Source organism: Pangasianodon hypophthalmus, chromosome 11 (assembly GCF_027358585.1).
Source record: "Pangasianodon hypophthalmus isolate fPanHyp1 chromosome 11, fPanHyp1.pri, whole genome shotgun sequence".
Lineage (NCBI taxonomy): Eukaryota > Metazoa > Chordata > Actinopteri > Siluriformes > Pangasiidae > Pangasianodon > Pangasianodon hypophthalmus.
This window is the reverse complement of record NC_069720.1, coordinates 1,688,035-1,707,670: the sequence shown is the minus strand read 5'-3', so window position 1 is coordinate 1,707,670 and position 19,636 is coordinate 1,688,035. Positions and strand designations below refer to the sequence as shown.

The 19,636-nt window shown below is 42.9% G+C and overlaps 1 protein-coding gene across 1 annotated transcript in view; it reads left to right on the top strand.

Moving 5' to 3' along the window:
• The first annotated feature begins 6,144 nt into the window (after positions 1–6,144).
• Positions 6,145–19,636, top strand: part of caprin1a (cell cycle associated protein 1a) — a 19,755-nt gene continuing 6,263 nt past the window's right edge. The window contains exons 1-14 of the mRNA XM_034308641.2: positions 6,145–6,305; positions 7,110–7,253; positions 8,372–8,434; positions 11,694–11,780; positions 11,878–12,122; positions 12,927–13,009; positions 14,866–15,042; positions 15,129–15,181; positions 15,286–15,372; positions 16,440–16,646; positions 16,743–16,833; positions 17,077–17,138; positions 17,237–17,347; positions 18,875–19,003. Of these exons, the coding sequence (XP_034164532.2) occupies positions 7,110–7,253; positions 8,372–8,434; positions 11,694–11,780; positions 11,878–12,122; positions 12,927–13,009; positions 14,866–15,042; positions 15,129–15,181; positions 15,286–15,372; positions 16,440–16,646; positions 16,743–16,833; positions 17,077–17,138; positions 17,237–17,347; positions 18,875–19,003 (1,539 nt within the window). The 5' untranslated portion in view covers positions 6,145–6,305. The remainder of the gene's footprint in view (positions 6,306–7,109; positions 7,254–8,371; positions 8,435–11,693; positions 11,781–11,877; positions 12,123–12,926; positions 13,010–14,865; positions 15,043–15,128; positions 15,182–15,285; positions 15,373–16,439; positions 16,647–16,742; positions 16,834–17,076; positions 17,139–17,236; positions 17,348–18,874; positions 19,004–19,636) is intronic.

Sequence of the window (19,636 nt, the reverse complement as noted above, 5' to 3'; positions counted from 1 at the left end):
CACCTGCTGCATTCATTTTCACATCACATGATTATTTTTATACAGTTTATTTATTTCACTTCACATGATTTTTTTTTACACATGATTAATTTATTTTCATATTTGATTTTTGTATATTTAGAACATGTGGTTTTATTTATCACGCTGTTTTTCACATCAGCACTAACATAAAAACCAGACAGAGGACAGAACTGGGTGTGCGAGGCACAGGCCAGAAAATACACCAAGCTGAGTGCAAAAGTTTACACGCCCTTACTTCATAATGGGGTCGTCATTTTACTGAAAAAGAACGGAAGAATGAAATGAAGAAGGAAAGAAAGAAAGAAAGAGAAAAAACAGAAGAAGGAAGGAAGAAGGAAGATGCAAAAGAAAGAAAGAAAGAAAGAAAGGAAGGAACCGGACTGAGGGCTGTGTGCTGACTCGGGGCTGTGCAGCATTCAGGGAGGAGGTGGAGAAGTTCGCAGAATGGTGCAGAGACGTTGATCTTTCTCTTAATGTTGATGAGACCAAAGAGATGATTGTTGACTTCAGGAGAAGCCGAGCTTCAGGAGGAGCCGAGCTTCAGGAGGACCACTCACCTCTGCACATCAATGGAACAACAGTGTACAGAGTCAGAAGCTCCAAGTTCATTGGTGTGCTCATCAGAGAACCTCTCCTGAACTCTCAACACCACCTGCCTGGCCATGAAAGATCAGTGGCATCTGCACATCCTGTGGAGGCAGAAGGTACTGGAGCATCTATGCTACCATCACCAGGCTCTGCAACAGCTTCATCCCTGAGGCAATCAGATTACTCAACACCCTGCAGCCTCCCAACATCCATCACTGCACGTCCATCACTGCACATCCACCACTACACACCCATCACTGCACATCCACTACTGCACATCTACCACTGCACATCCACCACTACACACCCACCACTGCACATCCACCACTACACACCCATCACTGCACATCCACCACTACACACCCATCACTGCACATCCACCACTACACACCCATCACTGCACGTCCACCACTGCACACCCATCACTGCACGTCCACCACTGCACGTCCATCACTGCACGTCCACCACTGCACGTCCATCACTGCACGTCCACCACTGCACGTCCATCACTGCACGTCCACCACTGCACACCTGCACTGCACATCCATCACTGCACGTCCACCACTGCACGTCCATCACTGCACGTCCACCACTGCACGTCCATCACTACACACCCATCACTACACACCCATCACTGCACGTCCATCACTGCACGTCCATCACTGCACGTCCACCACTGCACGTCCATCACTGCACGTCCACCACTGCACGTCCATCACTGCACGTCCACCACTGCACACCTGCACTGCACATCCATCACTGCACGTCCACCACTGCACGTCCATCACTGCACGTCCATCACTACACACCCATCACTGCACGTCCATCACTGCACGTCCATCACTGCACGTCCACCACTGCACGTCCATCACTACACACCCATCACTGCACGTCCATCACTGCACGTCCATCACTGCACGTCCACCACTGCACACCCATCACTACACGTCCACCACTACACGTCCACCACTACACGTCCACCACTGCACACCTGCACTGCACATCCATCACTGCACGTCCACCACTGCACGTCCACCACTGCACGTCCATCACTGCACGTCCACCACTGCACACCCATCACTACACGTCCACCACTACACGTCCACCACTACACGTCCACCACTGCACGTCCATCACTGCACGTCCATCACTACACACCCACCACTACACGCCCATCACTACACATCCACCACTACACACCCATCACTACACATCCACCACTACACATCCACCACTACACACCCATCACTACACACCCACCACTACACGTCCATCACTACACGTCCACCACTGCACATCCACCACTACACACCCATCACTACACGTCGACCACTACACGTCCATCACTGCACATCCATCACTGCACACCTGCACTGCACATCCACCACTACACACCCACCACTACACACCCATCACTACACATCCACCACTACACATCCACCACTACACATCCACCACTACACACCCATCACTACACATCCACCACTACACACCCACCACTACACACCCATCACTACACATCCACCACTACACACCCATCACTACACATCCACCACTACACGTCCACCACTACACGTCCACCACTACACACCCACCACTACACACCCATCACTACACGTCGACCACTACACGTCCATCACTGCACACCCATCACTACACATCCACCACTACACACCCACCACTGCACACCCACCACTACACATCCACCCCTACACATCCACCACTACACACCCACCACTACACATCCACCACTACACACCCATCACTACACACCCATCACTACACATCCACCACTACACACCCACCACTACACACCCATCACTACACATCCACCACTACACACCCATCACTACACATCCACCACTACACGTCCACCACTACACGTCCACCACTACACACCCACCACTACACACCCATCACTACACGTCGACCACTACACGTCCATCACTGCACACCCATCACTACACATCCACCACTGCACACCCATCACTACACATCCACCACTACACACCCACCACTACACACCCACCACTACACACCCATCACTACACATCCACCACTACACATCCACCCCTACACATCCACCCCTACACACCCATCACTGCACATCCACCACTACACATCCATCACTACACATCCACCACTACACACCCACCACTACACATCCACCACTACACACCCACCACTACACATCCACCACTACACACCCATCACTGCACATCCACCACTACACACCCATCACTACACACCCACCACTACACATCCACCACTACACATCCACCACTACACACCCACCACTACACATCCACCACTACACACCCATCACTGCACATCCACCACTGCACATCCACCACTACACACCCACCACTACACACCCATCACTGCACATCCACCACTACACACCCACCACTACACACCCACCACTACACACCCATCACTGCACATCCACCACTGCACATCCACCACTACACACCCACCACTACACACCCATCACTACACATCCACCACTACACATCCACCACTACACACCCACCACTACACACCCACCACTACACATCCATCACTGCACATCCACCACTACACACCCATCACTGCACATCTACCACTACACGTCCATCACTGCACACCCACCACTACACACCCATCACTGCACATCTACCACTACACGTCCATCACTGCACACCCACCACGGCACATCCACCACTACACACCCATCACTACACGTCCACCACTACACGTCCACCACTACACGTCCATCACTGCACACCTACCACTACACACCCATCACTACACATCCACCACTACACACCCACCACTACACACCCACCACTACACATCCACCACTACACACCCATCACTACACATCCACCACTACACGTCCATCACTGCACACCCATCACTACACACCCATCACTGCACATCCACCACTACACACCCATCACTACACATCCACCAGAGCACATCCACCACTACACACCCATCACTGCACACCCATCACTACACATCCACCACTACACATCCACCACTACACACCCATCACTACACACCCACCACTACACATCCACCACTACACACCCATCACTACACATCCACCACTACACGTCCATCACTGCACACCCATCACTACACACCCATCACTGCACACCCATCACTACACACCCATCACTGCACATCCACCACTACACACCCATCACTGCACACCTGCACTTTATGATGCTGCTATTGGACACTGAATTATTGTGACTCTGTGACCACAATCAATAGTTTACAGACAATTCTTGGACTAGTTTTTCTACTAAACACCTTTCTGTTGTCCTGCCTAGATGACATGCACTGACCTGAGTATTTATTGTCCTGTGTATTTATTATCATGTGTATTTATTGTCCTGTGTATTGACTGTCCTGTGTATTTATTGTATATATTGTTATTATTTATATATACAATAATACAAGCTACAATTGACGAATGACACTAAAACCCATTCAACTTGAAGGAAGAAAGAAAGAAAGAAAGAAAGAAAGAAAGATAGAAAGAAAGAAAGAAAGAAGCTGAAGATGTTAATTTCTTCATCTGTTCACCCATGACACATGGGGGGCACAAACTTTTGCACCCATCTGCACATAATAATGATCATTTCCATCCCGTACATGTTCCTCTGTAGAGAGTGAAGGATTGGCAGTGGTGTCTCTTGCTTGTCATTTCTCCAAATGTGTTTAGTGGCTGAGAAAATGAAGCGATCTGTCCTCCGTGTCAGAGTGAATAAACTCCAGACTCGTCACACACACACGGGTTCTCGCTCTTCTGAGCTCTGCGGTGACTCTGAGGAACTTTAAACGCAGGCCTGAGTGAGTCCGGGGGCCAAGCATCACGCTGAACCGTGAAACAGATACACCAACATCTCATACAAATCATCCTTCTGATATTTTCTATTCCAGCCACAGAGCCGTGATGAATATAAACATTTCAATAAAACAGCGAGAAACGATCCGCTCCAGTGTTCCTCTGGTGGTTCTGCGGACAGAAAACTGCTGCGGCTTCGGAAAGATGATATTTTACATCTACACACTGGTTTAGAGACTGATGCTAACATTTTATTATCACATAAAACTCCTGAAAACCCAACGGAGACAAATATTATTACAGTTATTTGATTCTCCACACACTGAACAATAATAACAATAATAATAACAATAATAATAATAATAACAATAATAATAATAACACTCTAACACTGCTGCATGAGGGACAGTCCTCTTCTGCCCTCTAGCGGAAGAAAGTGAGACTACATGTGTTAAGACGAGAAAGAGAGAGAGAGAGAGAGAGAGGCAAAAAAATTATAAAGATAATCTGAGAATAAAAAAATTAACTTCATCCGAGAAAGAAAGAAAGAAAGAAAGAAAGAAAGAAAGACTAAAAATAATCTGAGAAAGAAAGAAAGAAAGAAAGAAAGAAAGAAGCACTAATTAATAAAAATAAAATGATAAAAAATACAGATAATCTGAGAATTAAATAAGTAAAAAAGAAAGAAACACAAAAATAAAGATAATCTGAGAAAGAAAGAAAGAAAGAAGCACTAATTATCATTTTTTTAAAATCATTTTATTTTTAAGATAATCTGAGAATTAAATAAATAAAAAAGAGAAAAATAGAGATAATCTCAGAAAGAAAGAAAGAAAGAAAGAAGCACTAATTATAATTTTTTATTTTTAATTATATCATTTTATATATGATATTATATCATTTTATTTTTAAGATAATCAGAAAACTAGAGATAATCTGAGAAAGAAAGAAAGGAAAGAAGGAAGGAAGGATGAAAGAAAGAAAGAAAGTTAGAGAGAAAGGAAAGAAGGAAGGAAGTATGAAAGAAAGAAAGAAAGAAAGAAAGAAGCACTAATTATAATTTTTTTATCATTTTATTTTTAAGATAATCAGAAAACTAGAGATAATCTGAGAAAGAAAGAAAGAAAGAAACAAAGAAAGAAGGATGAAAGAAAGAAAGAAAGAAAGAAAGAAAGAAAGAAAGAAAGATGAAGTTACACAGACTCTTGGCTACCTCTGCCTGCAGTTACAGTAGTTTTAGTGAATGCAGATGTTTTCTCTGTAGAGGGGTTTAATGTTCAGTAAAATGAAAGAGTGATGGCTGAAACTGGGGAAACGGAAGACCGGAAGTAGAAAGTGAGCTGATAAATTAAACAATACTGTAGCAGTGACTGTGTGTATAAATATAAATGCTAGATCTTTCTACGCTCTGCGCCTGAGTAATAATGTAATCGGATCTCGGTGGAAACGTTATATCTATAGAAGTGTTCAATCCGATGCCTGTTCGTTTCCTCAATTCACACATTTTAAACTCCGACGTTGCTTGGTATATTCAAATAACTAAATACAGAAATAAAAATATTAAACAAAAGAATCACGTTTTCGTCGTGAAAATATTTTTATAAAATATTTCTGTAATGAAATACAGTCAGGCGCTGTCAGGTCAGCCCACACGGGGTCCTTTTTCAGCCATATAAATCCTTCAGTGGGGTAGTTGCGATTTTTGTAGTTGCCGGGCAGGCCGACGGTCTGGAACGTGTTTAGCTGGCTAATATCCTTAAAAAAAATAAAAAAATAAAAAAACAAGCAACATTCGAAAAATAAACGTTCAAACACACAGAGAGGTTTGACATCTCTTTCAATATTGAAAGTAAAGGTAAGAATAATGTTGGAGAATGAATCAACGACGAATTTGCCGAGTCCATTCGAGCCGACGTCGAGTTCATGCCGCTTAGCTTAGCCTAGCCTAGCCTAGCATATAGCATAGCATAACATAGCACAGTTTAGCTAGCTTATCTCAGTGTGGTGTTAGCATGAGCTAGCTCAACGATGATGACTGATGAAATTTCAGTGAGTTTTATCGTGTAATAGTTCTATATATATATATTTGAGTTTACTTTTACTTTAGCATTTGATTGGCTACATCCGTCGATTTGATTAGCATAATCAAACGCGCTCGCTCTCGCTAATTATGTAGTAGGCTTGATGGTTAGCGGTTATGCTAGCTAGCGTTAGCAATCGAAAAGAGAAGAAAGGATGGAGCGAAGAGGAGGAAGGAAGGAAGGAGAGAGAGTTTCAAGGCAGATCCCAGATACCGAGGAAACGTTTTAATAATTAAAACGGATTAGTTAATGTTGTGATCGGTGAGTAAACCGCGGTGGAGGCAGGAGATTAGCCGGCCCACACCCTGCAGGATCCGGCCAGCGTCTCTGAGCTTTAGCGTTAGCATTTTCATCCATTTCATTGACCCATTTCCAGCAGCGTTCCTCCATAGCTGTGTGGAAATTAATAAATTAATTAATAAAGAAATGCATGCCTTGATAGGGCTGTGATTGAATATTAAAACAGGGCGATTCTCAGGAAGACGATTTTTATCAATAGATGTAGATGTGTATGGATATGAAATATAAATGATCTAATGTTTTTTTGTGTCTCTTTGTGCCTCTGTTTCTCTCTCTAGATGCCATCTGCAACCACTGGTGACTATGCTGTTCAGTCCTCCAGTCCAGAGCTGGGCGCTGCTCCCGTATCAGCTCCCACCGAGGCCCTGAAGCAAGTGCTGAGCATCATCGAGAAGAAGGTCCGCAACATGGAGAAGAGAAAGGTATCAACAGATAGACGACAGACAAGACACATGACACACGTTAAATACATTATACAGCCAAAAGTTTGGACGCCTGACCATCACATCCATACAGTATGTGCTTCTTCTCCAAACTGTTACCCACAAACTTTAAAGCACACAGTTGTATAAAAAGTCTCTGTTTCCCTTCACTTTAACGAAGAGACTCAAACCTGTTCCAGCATGACAATGCCCCTGTGCACAAAGTGAGCTCCATGAAGCTCCATGGTGTGTTCAGGTTGCAGTGGAAGAACTCGAGTGTCCTGCACAGAGCCCTGAACTTACTCAACCCCACTGAACACCCTTTAGGATGAACTGGAACTGGAGACTCCTTACTCAACATCAGTGTCTGATCTCACTAATGCTCTTGTAGCTGAACGAACACAAATCCCCACAGCCACGCTCCAACATCTAGTGGAAAGAGAAGATTGAGAAGAAGAGTGGAGCTCATTATAACAGCAAATGCACACGGGGAATAAATCTGGAATGAGACGTTTAAGAAACACAAACGAGTGTGATGGTCAGGGGTGCACAAACTTTTAAGCACGTAGCATATAACACAATTGTAACCGTTTCAGAGGTAGAAAAGATCAACGATGTCACGTTGTCGAGAGAGAGAAGCTGTGAGGAAAATAAACGACGTGCCATCAACCTACATGCGTCTTATATAGGAACAATAGTCTTTTTTTTTTTTTTTAAACTGGAAAGAAGAGAAAAAAAATTCAGATGTGCCAATCAGATTGCGCGTTTTGAATGATTGACAGATGTATTTTTTTAAGCTCTCTTTTGAAGCCCCGCCCCCTTCCTCTTGTCTCACGTTGGCGATCTACTCGACTCAAAGATGCTGAAAGACATAAAGGGCACAAAGCAAAGATTTGAGAAGATGAAACCAGGCGTTGCAGCGAAGTGTCAAATCGAACCTAAACCGTCATCTAAACGTCATCTAAACCTTTTACAGCGAAATAAATGTGGTTAAACAAGCCTATTTTTTTATTTCTTTACAGTCTGGATGTTAAGTTTACTGTAAACATGTCGTAGTTATGAATCGTGATGTTTAGTGATTTGATGAGACCACTAATGAATCTATTCCTCGTTTTTAGTCCAAGCTGGAAGACTACAAGACACGGAAGACCAAAGGAGAGCGGCTAAATCAGGATCAGCTGGTTTGTATTAGTCTTGTGTGTTTAGTTCATCATTTCTCTTTATTTAGTTATGTGTAGTGAAGCTGTGAGAAATTTATTTTTATTTATTTATTTATTTGCTTGAATATATCGTTAATAAATTATGACGATAGGTATGTTGTGTGTATCAGGTTCAGATCATTGCTGAAGTGGCTTACGGTATTTTTGTCTAACTGCGCGGTCTGGAGTGTTTTATTTCGCTTATACTACAGCAATCTGTCAAAGATCGCGATGTTTAATTTATTAATGAACGACATGTCGCACATTTTAACAGTTTAGTTAGATTTAATGATGCGAGTTAGTTCCTGTTCTCACTTACGTTATAGCAGCGATAAACATTTGCTTCTGTTCTCTCTCTCTCTCTCCCTCTCTCTCTCTCTCCCTCCCTCCCCTCTCTCTCTCTCTTTGTGTCTCTCCCTCTCTCTCCCCTCTCTCTCTCTGTCTCTCTCTCTCTCTGTGTCTCTCCCTCTCCCTCTCTCTCTCTCTCTCTCTGTGTGTGTGTCTCTCCCTCTCTCTTTCTCTCTCTTTTTTTTTTCTTTCTTTTCTTTCTCTCTCTCTCTGTCCATGACGGTTACAAAGTGCTGACACTGGAGACTCCTTCCATAAATTTTAGAGTGCTGCAGGAATGAGTCCTAAAACCCAGAAATGAGTTAGCATTATTGCACTTCCGGTTCCGTCGTCCCTAAATCAATGTTTATTTATTTATTTTTTATTTATAATTTTATATTGAATTGGTTTTTGGTTAAATGCCTGAAATAAGGTCTGTGGTTAACACAAGCTCAAGATATTTTCACGTTTTATTCTACGACGTAAAATACATCAGTAATACGTCAGGTTTTTTCCCCCTTTAACGTGTCTTGTAAAAGGCAGTTGCTGACACGTGGCTAAACAGGACTACAGAAGTTGTCGTGGACGTTAAACGTCATCACACCAAAGAGGAAAACTCGTCTCCTTTCGCAAACTACTTCAGCTCAAACTTTCCATCTTGTAGTTCTATAGTATTTAATTTATAGTATTTTCCAATTGTAGTGTCTTATATTGTATTATATATTACGCAATGCGATGAATTTTTGGTGCTTTAGAGTTCCTAGAGGCACGTTTTATCAAAAAATACTTATTCTTTAAACTTTTATCAAAACTACAGAACCCAAATTAAACTTGCTAAATAAATAAAACATCTTTACACCACAAAGAAAAACCATCCAACAGAGATGCACGTGTAAACAAATGGAATTTTCTCCAGAATAATGCAACATGGACACACACATTCATCCAGAAATAAGAGATGAATCTCTTCTCTTCATGAAATTATTCATCCTGATAAATTTTTTAAATAAAGATCGAAAGAGCAGTCGGAAGCTCAGCAGTGACGTGATTCGTTTATAGCCTAATATTTACCTTTTTACTTCTTTTGATTGTATCTAGGCTTCAAAATTCATTACTGTTCATTTGTGACTATTATCTTGAACTTGATCTTGTGGGTCACGGCGCTTATTTTCTGCAATAATCCAAAAGCCAGTGGAAAAAATCCTGCCAGCTTTTTGTCGAGGAAACCAGACAACTTCCCTGTTGGCCTACAAAATTGCGTCATCCCTGCGGCACTCTGTAAATGTCTCCTGACCAAAAAAAAAAGTCACCACATCACCGATTGTACAGTTGACTTTCTTAAACAACCCTTTTTTTTTTTTACATTCCGTTTATTATTAGTCTTAGATTATGTGGAGCGTCTGCAGTACACGTCCCTGTGTACGAGCTGTTACTATAGAAACCATAACGTGTTAGAAAGAAGGCGTTAATATAAACCTGTCGTTCACGGATACTAACAGAACTGCTGTCCGAGCCGTGCCGTTATAGACCAATCAGATTCGAGCATTTAAAACATTTCACACGCTACTGAGTGACGGTGTGAAATATAATGAGTTTTTACCTTATTGTCTGGAATTAAATGATAAATCTGATCAGCGTTAAAAACCTTTAGAGAGTCCACGCTCGTAAGCGACTTGTCACTTTGCTAGTGTGAACGCATGTTCGCGCATATTTGTACTGTGATATCAGATGGTTCAGTTTGCCAGCCAGCTGCATTTTTCCCCCCCCCCCCAAAAAAAAAGAAAAAGTAAGACTCCTTCCCTTCATGTGTCTGATGTGAGATGAAATGGCTGAAAGATAAATTAAGTGTTAAACATCGTTTTATTCCTTCCCCCCGCGTCTGCTGTCGAGCGTCGCACCGAGTGAGCCGGTTCAGCTGGCAGCTTTACCACATTTCACAGATAAAGTGTGATGCTTTGCATCATGTGCAGTTCCTTTTTCTCCACCGTTTCCTGATTTCTTCACTCTGAGCCCTTTACCCATTCGGCCTTTCTGTTCCTGAGGATTAATAACGACGCTATTCCACATTTTCCAGCCCTCTGAGATGCTGTTAATGCCCGATTCCTGTCTGATGCGTCTGATCTGGTCAGCAGTTTACTTCGGGAATGAAGGATTTTTTTTTTCTTTTTCAGCAGCAAACGTTTGCGCTTTGAACGTTTCATATTTATAGACGTCTTGGCCTGCAGCTGCACGTGTTTGCGCTTCGGATTTAGAGATAAGACTCAAATAACTCTAAAACCAACTCTAGTTTATTCATCAGAGCAAATAACAAGTCTAATGTTGGACAGTGAAATGTCCAGTTACTTTGATCGCCCAGAATAGAAAAGCTCCACTTCCTGCACAGAGATTCAAATTAAAGCTGGCACTGAACGCTTATGCTGCGTTCCTGATTTAACTCCGAAGTCTCAACTTGGAATTTGCAAGCTCGCTGCGTTGAAGGGAGCAAGGAGGTTAAAAAAAAAAAAGTGTGTTCATCTCCAGCTAACATTACTGATCATGAGTTTATGATGTGTTTACTTTCAAAACTGTTAAGTAATCAAAATTAAATGCTGTTATCAACTTGTTTAAGGTAGCAAGGTGATTTTATTTACAGTTGACGGTGCGAGTGGCCACTTTGACATGACGCCGTATGCTTAACTCAGGGTTGAGGAGACCTTCCTGACATTCCGAGCAGGAATTCCAAGTTTCATTTGGTATTTCCTAGTCGGCGTTCCAAGTTTTACTCGAAAGCAGCATTACACTTTAGAGCGTTATTTAAATTAGATCTAAAACAAAAACGATCCTGTTTAACTTTCGTAGCAGCATGATGTCTTTGTTTAAAACCTTGCGTATCGATTTCTAATCCATTAATAACTTTATTTTATTTATTTTGCAGGAAGCTTTGTCCAAAGCTCAGGAGGTGGCACACAACTTGGACTTTGCCCGGGAGATGCTGAAGAGCTTCTCGTCTTTAAATGTCGAGGTCCGATGCAGTTTCTCAATCTTGTTCGATTTTATTTTGCTACACAAGCCTCTCCGTACGTGACCTTTTTCCCTCTGCGCTCGTTCTCCTCGTGCAGATCCAGAAGGCGGTGAAGAAGACGGCGCGTCGGGAGCAGCTGAAGCGCGAGGAGGCTGAGCAGCGGCGCCTGAAGGCTGTGCTGGAGGTGCAGTACGTTCTGGACCAGCTCGGCGAGGAGACCGTGAGGCAGGAGCTCAGGCAGGTGGAGCGAGGGAACGATGGGCCTCTGCTCACCGAAGCCGAGCTCACGGGGCTCGACGACTTCTACAAGCTGGTCGGCCCTGAGAGGGACCCCAACATCAGGTAAAAAGCTTTTTCTCTTCGTTACAGAGTTTAGCGGCGGAGCTTCCTAAAGAAAAAAAAAATCCTCCAAGTTCAAAATATGCAATAAAAGAAAAAAATTTAAGATCTGTTTTTGATGATTTTACCAAATTCGCTTGTTTCTTTCTTAATATTAATACAATCCCTTTTTCATTTATAAACTATAATCATAAATTCAAACCTGCTCTGAACATATTACTGGATAAATTAATTTCTTATCTAGCGTTACCTTTTTATTGAGAGTCTAGGTTTTTTTTGTTTGTTTGTTTTTCCTCTCTTTCTCCCTGATTTTAAAACGGATCTGTAGTTCGTTATATCGTCCAGCCCTAACATCAAATCATGATACTTGACATTTGTGCGAGACACGAAACGTATCACGATGTATAACTTACTAAATTCTGTCCCTGAAAAGGTGGGAAATTAAAAACTGCTGGAAAATGTACAATTTTTAAGAAAAAAAAACATGGTTATTAATATCACGATACAGAGATCATGACATAATTATATCACGATATTCAGATGAGGGCAGCGCATCGTCCAGCCCTGCTTGTAACGTTGATTGCTTTAGTAGCTCCCTAATGTTTTCGATTTAGACGTTTCGTCTCTCAGCGTTGCCAGATCTGTCTCATAAATCGCCTCAAGACGAGCCAAGGGAGACGAGGAAAAAAATATTCAAAGCACATCTTGGATAAAACGTACATTAAGATGTCTGTCTGCGTCTCCAGATTAAATTCAGACGCTCAGGTGGATTGATAACGGTTATCTCTGTTCCTTTCACTCTCGCAGGCTGACCGATCAGTTTGAGGAGGCGTCCGTGCATTTGTGGGAGTTGATGGAAGGAAGAGACAAAGCTGTGGCAGGAACCACATGTAAGTCCTCACATCATCCCTTTAAATATAAAGGAAAATTCATAAGTATCGATTACTGCTAGTAATTGTGTATAGTGAAGGTTAACGGTCATTCTGGAGGCCATCAGTCATGCAGCCTTTCCCCGAGCTGCTCAGCTCCAGTGAGGAGGTCCAGCTGTTCCTCTCGGCTGAGTCAGCAGCTGGGCATCGTGCCCGTGGTCAGATCTTAAAGCCTGCGGGCATGAAGGATGGGCAGGTTCAGCTCCACCATGAGTCACACTGTAACTCTCATGAGCTGTCGTCAAATTTCACTCTTCAATCCGGCTTTATTTGGTATTTTCAGAAATGTTATCAAACAGGAATGACTGAGGAACATTGTTTTGGCCGCGAATAACGCAAAACACTAGTGACTCATTTAAAAATGCCTGAAATGATGAGGTCTGGTATACAATTTGAAAGATTCTGTACAAAATTAGCTTCTTGTGAGTTTGTATTTGTAATTAAAAAATACTGACGGTACTTGCGATACCTCTTGTGCATCTTGTGACAATTTATCACAATATCGATCTTGTTTCATTATATCGTCCAGCTTCGGTGCTTAAGAACGCAGCGTTCTCACTTCCTCCTTCATCAGAGGTCTAATGACACGTTCACGTCCGAGATCTTTGTACCGATCCGGAGTTAGAGGTCGTGTTTAATGCACAGTATCGTATCGGTGCATCCATTGCAAGACATGAACGTGTAAGGACGAGAAATAATCCTGTACGTGTGATCACTTGGATTTTTAACTCCCAGTCCAATCACTTGGAGGTTTTCTGCGGAAAAAAGTTTTTCACTTGCTTGTTATTCTCAAGCCTGGCACAACAACACTTGAGAACATTAATAATGAAGAATTCTTTATTATTAGCTATTAACGATGATACGATTGGTCGTTCTGTAAACAGCGTATGCTGATACGAGTTCTCACTCAAATACGCCAAAGGAGTCATCGTCTTCATCTTTGAGTATGAGTCTGGAACGACTGACTGTTATATAGTTGTTTTGAACTTTCTGGTGCGAAGGAAGTCTTGGAAGCTCCGCCTCCGTCCTCCATTTCACATTTCTGTCCCTTTCTGTAAACGTAGAACGTTTTTAACGTGATTATAAAATCTATAAAAGTAACTGTTAGAAATCCACTGGCATTTTGGCTATTGAAATTAAATAGGGCTGCAGCAGTCCAACTTTTTACAAATGATGTTAGAGTTGATGATAAATCAGGACGACACTTTATTCCTCATTGGTGTTGGCAGGCTGAAATTCATCAGATATTACCAAAGTACTGAAAACTAAAAAGCGGCTGAAGGGAAGTAGAAGTATGGCCCCCCCCTTTTTTTTTTTTTTTTTTTTTTTTTTTTTAATCGTGGAAAAGAGGGTGAAGTTGAGTTGCGAAACATTCCTGCAGTGGAAAAATGGTCTAATGTGGTTCCATAACATGCCACTGCAGCGCTGAAAACTTATTAGGATGCTCATTTCGTTATATTGCGGCCCTCTAGAAAAGCAGTCATGACATTTTCACTTTAAAGTGGATTCAGCTCATTTTTCCCTGGAAAGATTTCGTTCTAAATGCCCGTTCTTTCATCCAGGAATTGATTTTTTTAATTTATTTTTTTTCTTTTTTGTGGTAAGAACTGCGATGGCTCCAAATTCCGAGTCGTCGGTGTTGAGTCGGAGTGTGTAATAGTGTGGCTGGCGGTGTTGAAGCAGAACTGGGAGGCTTCTTTGAATAGGAAAATGCTGCGAGGAACCTTAATGAGACCCTACTTTTGCTTTATATTATTATTATTATTTTTTTTTTAATGGTCTGTTATAAGCACTCATAACCCGTTTCTGTTTTGCAGACAAGGCCCTTAAGGAGACTTTGGACAAGATACTGCTCAGCGGCTACTTCGACCAGACGCAAACGCACCAGAACGGAGTGTGTGAGGAAGAGGAGGAGGAGGTGGAGCAGCAGCAGCAGCAGCCTGCTCCTGCTCCTGCCGAGTCAGTGGAGTGCGAGGAGCAGCCGGCGGAGCCAGGTATGAATCATCGCTGCGTACTTAATGACTGTAATGATGAGTCTGGGACTGGTGCTGGTGTTTACGGTTCTGCTCTTGTTTTACAGAAGGGTCGGTCACTCAAGAATTCACGGAGCCCATCGAAGTGGAAGCAACAGAGGTTGGGATCAGTGTTCCTTTATCCATTTATTTATATTTCTCTCTCTGTCTCTCTGTTTCTTTGTTCGGTCATTTTGGTGCTTAACATTCTCCCTTTTGTTGCAGTTTGTAAACCGAAAATTCATTCCAGAAGCCACTTATAACACCAGTACTGAAAAAGAGCAGGGAGGGGAATGGGCTGTGAGCTCTGAGGTGAGATCTTCATCTGTACGTTAGCTCGTTTTCACACTTGAGGTTTGCTCTGAGTGTTCGGTTTGTCTAGTGGAGTGTGAAAACTGTTTCCAAGCCCTCGAGTGTTCCAGAGAAACCAATCTCAGGCGCTTGTTTTTACTTCCCACATTGCTTCCTGGTTCAAGTTTCATCGTGGCAGGGAAAGAGTGATGATGGTTAGCCGAGGAGATGGAACGTGTTATCGATATTCAGAGCAAAGAACGCTTTCAAATGCAGACGGGCGGAAAGAATGTGGAATTGCGAGCAGCTTCAACGCAAAGGCTTCACTCGAACATTTGATCAGTGTTGAGCTAAAGTGGTGGGGGGAAAAAAAAACAGCACTAGGCTTGGGTTTAATGCTTTTTTTAACAGAATATCTTAATATAAATACTGGCTGCTATATCCTTAAATCTATAGCGTAGGCCTACATGTATACTATTAAAGCTGCACACGTCAGGATGATGTCACTAGATGGAGCTGTGTTGCATCAGAGGCGTCATGGAGCTCAATTATACGTACAGCATCTGTTACGTCTCCCAAAGCTATTACACTCTGCAATATGTGAAACGGCCAGCATTTAAATGTAATTCCAAGCCCTCGATGTTTCGGACACATCAGCATAATAACATGACGATCACTAATTAATATATCTGTTTTGTGACGTCCCTAATCAGCACTATTGAGTGTTTCATCGCGAAAGACAGGAAGCTCAACAGAAGAAAACGAAATGATTCTCTGTTGTGTCTAACACAAAGCCACACTCTGACATGACTGGAGAGCCGCAATTAACTCTGCTTTGTCCTGCAATAAACAGTAAACGTATGAAGTATGATTTTGCTGAGCTGCATGAGCAAAAGTGACGTATAGAATTATTCAAACCATCCACATTTTTTATTGGGGGGGAAAAAGATCTTTGAGATCACGAGCCCCGACTCCTGAACGAACCCAGAATCCGTCCGCAGCAGAGTATTCAGGCCAAGTGTGAAAACGACCTTAGGCTTTTGGTCACTAGTTGTTCGTCAGTGTTTAATTTCTCTTTGTCTGTACAGATCGTAAGCTCCCTTCAGCAGCAGCAGCAGCAGCCGCAGCCTCCTCAGCCTCAGCAGCCTCCTTCATCGATGAGCCCGGCTCTCGTGAGCTCGGAGACCCACTCGCTCGCCCCCGTACTCCCTCCCTCCTCGGCTGACCCGCTGGTCAGGAAGCAGGCTGTGCAGGACCTCATGGCACAGATGCAGGGCACCTACAACTTCATGCAGGTCAGCAGCTTGTCACGTGATGATAAACAGTCAAATTATTGCTCCATGTGCTTTCTAAATCTTTGTTTTTTGTTGTTTTGTTTTCTTTTTTGGCAGGACTCCATGCTGGAGTTTGACGGACAGCCTCTGGATCCCGCCATCGTATCTGCTCAGCCTATGAAGTCTGCACAGATGGTCTGTGCTCCAGGTAAAGACGGAAATTTGCATATTCGCCCAAAACGCAGCTGGTACAAATGAGTCATATTTTCCACTCACGAAGCTTTCATATAAAACGGTACAAGCAATTTCCTTCCTAGTAATGACATTCCGACTCAGAAAAGATCTGTCATTCTGAAACATGGCAGCCATTTTGTTTCTGCCATTTATTAGTGGTTAGTGCACGTGTGTGTGAGACTTATTTTGAAATTCTGTGCTTCTTGATTTTGTGCAGCTCACACAGAAACCCGACTCCCTCAACACAGCACAGTCCCTGTACATCCAGAACCAACACAAGTAAGTAGAAAGATCTGGAGAGAGGTGCAGAAAAAAAAAAAAAAAAAAAAGCTTTCCTTACGATAAGTCTCTAAAACCTCGTCTCTTTTCGTGTTCAGGTTCCCATGGTGTCCCCTCCCACCGAAGCGTACACCTCTACGCCGCCGCTCTACCAGCCCCCTCACAGCACAGACCCTCGGCCTCAGCCCGACCCCATCGACCCCCTCCAGGTATTTACTCCGTGTGTCGTGTACAGCTGTGGAGATGAGACGTTTATCCAAAATTTCAAAATCCCTGGTAGCCCTTCGGACAGGCACTCTTCAGATTTTGGTAGCCCGAAATGAATATAAGTAGCCCAAATTTAAAAAAAAAAAAATTATTTTTAATGTAGAATATTGTAAAGGAGACAAATCAATCAAAAACATTTTCAAAACACATATAACAATCGTATAAAATAATCAAATTACAATCATCGCTACAAATATTTGGTTCTAATTGAACTGAAGTTTCTATTAACTTGTAAAAACCATATATAGTCTGTATACATATATGTATACATATTCAGTCTGTCAGATTCTGAATCTGAAATATCAACACATAACTATCAGCGATTTTTTTTTTATTTATTTATTTTTTCTCCACTGCGCATGCGATCTCTATCACACGTTTAAGCCTGCTGCGGGAGATTTCACTTATCACGTGAGGATAGTAATGACTGACAGGACGAGCGTCACTAGTCACGTTTACACGGACACTTTTTGTTTCAATCGGAATGAAATCAATCAGATTGATTAATCCGATCGCAGTGTTTACAAGAACGCTGAATAAAGTAATCGGGTTGATATGCGCGTTTACGTGACCGAATCGGATTTGATCTTCTGACATGCGCACAGTGCACGAATATACGTTTCCCGCCGTTCCAACACGCAGATACAAGCAGCCGCTCTCTCGCCATTGCTTCTTTTCTTCGTTTTAAAAAGCAGACTTAACATTTGCCTATTTCAGCTGCTAATTAGAAGACGACGAGCGCGTGATGTTTTGTGCGGTACTGCGTGTATTTATCAAGCAATTAAAATGCCCCTTCCCGAGTCCAGAACAAGGCGTCTGTGGACGAGGGTCCGAAGCAAGGACCGGTGGAACAGCGTCGTCTTGTGCCACTTCACAGACGAGGCGCGTCATACGTCATTACGTGAATTGTACGTCATTGCACATGCGCAGAACTATCTGGTTTCATTTTCAATCCGATGAAGTGTTTACACGTCCTCTCCATCGGATTAGAAAAGGTTTAAACCACCCCTTTACGATCCGAATGAAATTTTAATCGTTTTTGGCCAATTCATTCCGATTGACGTGTTTTTACATGTGACTTTTTAAATCTGATTGTGCTTCTAGTCCAATTACGATCGGATCATTAGTGTTATTAGTGTCCATGTAAACGCGGCTACTGATACACAGTTTGCGCGATCGCAAAGTGAAAGTTGAAAGCGAGCGCGCATTCAAACGCGATTTCGATACCCCGCATAGTGGCTCCCCGATGCCTGAAAATTACATACAACATAATTAACCGACCAAATTTGTGAGAGAATGCAAAAGCATTGCAAAAATATATTTTTCCTCCGTATAAGAGAGACCGACAGGCAGGGCGGAAAAACATTTTGGTAGCCCGACTGGATGACCCAATAGCCCCGGGACGTCAGGCTAGCGATTTTGCGAGCTCTGCTGTGTTGATGTTGATTTTCCGTTATCCGTGTTCTTAGGTGTCCATGCCCCTGTCGTCTGAGCAGCCCCCTGCCCCGTCGTCCCAGCCCCAGGCCTTCCAGTCCGTCTCCAAACCCCTGCACAGTGGCATCAACGTTAACGCCGCACCATTCCAGTCCATGCAAACGGTAAGAGCGCTCGATCGCTCACATTTCCTCACTCTTTATATCCTTTCTCTTCCCTTCTTCTTTGCACTTTCCTACTACATTTCTAAAGTTAGCTCACTTATAATTGGCAGTTTGGAGATGCGATTTTTGACGACCATCACAATCTGCTGGGAACCAAAATAACCAAACAAACTCCATCTCACTGAGAGAGTGATTCACCGCTGAATCGGCTCGACTGCAGGAAGTGAATCGAACATGCCGTCTGTTTCACGTTGCAGCTTCTTGGTAGATTCAAGCTGCGAAACTGAGCCTCTAGACTCGAAGGCCAGAGCTGTGAGATGTTGAGCGAATAAATGCCGGATATGACTCGTACAACATTTTAAACTCATTATTCATATAATTATCTAATCATTAATTGAGTACCAGCTCTGTGTTCTGTCCATGCTCAGGTGATTTTTATGATTGCTATAAACATGACAAAAGTTTGTTCGCTGTGCCTTACACCCTTCTCAGCCAATTTTTCTTTTCCTTTTTTTTTTGGTTATTTATTGTGCCGTGAGAAAGCAAGTAAGCAAAGTATGAATTTCGCGCATATCATGGACTCATGGGTGTGAAAGTGCTCTAAGAGGTGATGAAACAAAATCTGTTCTTAAA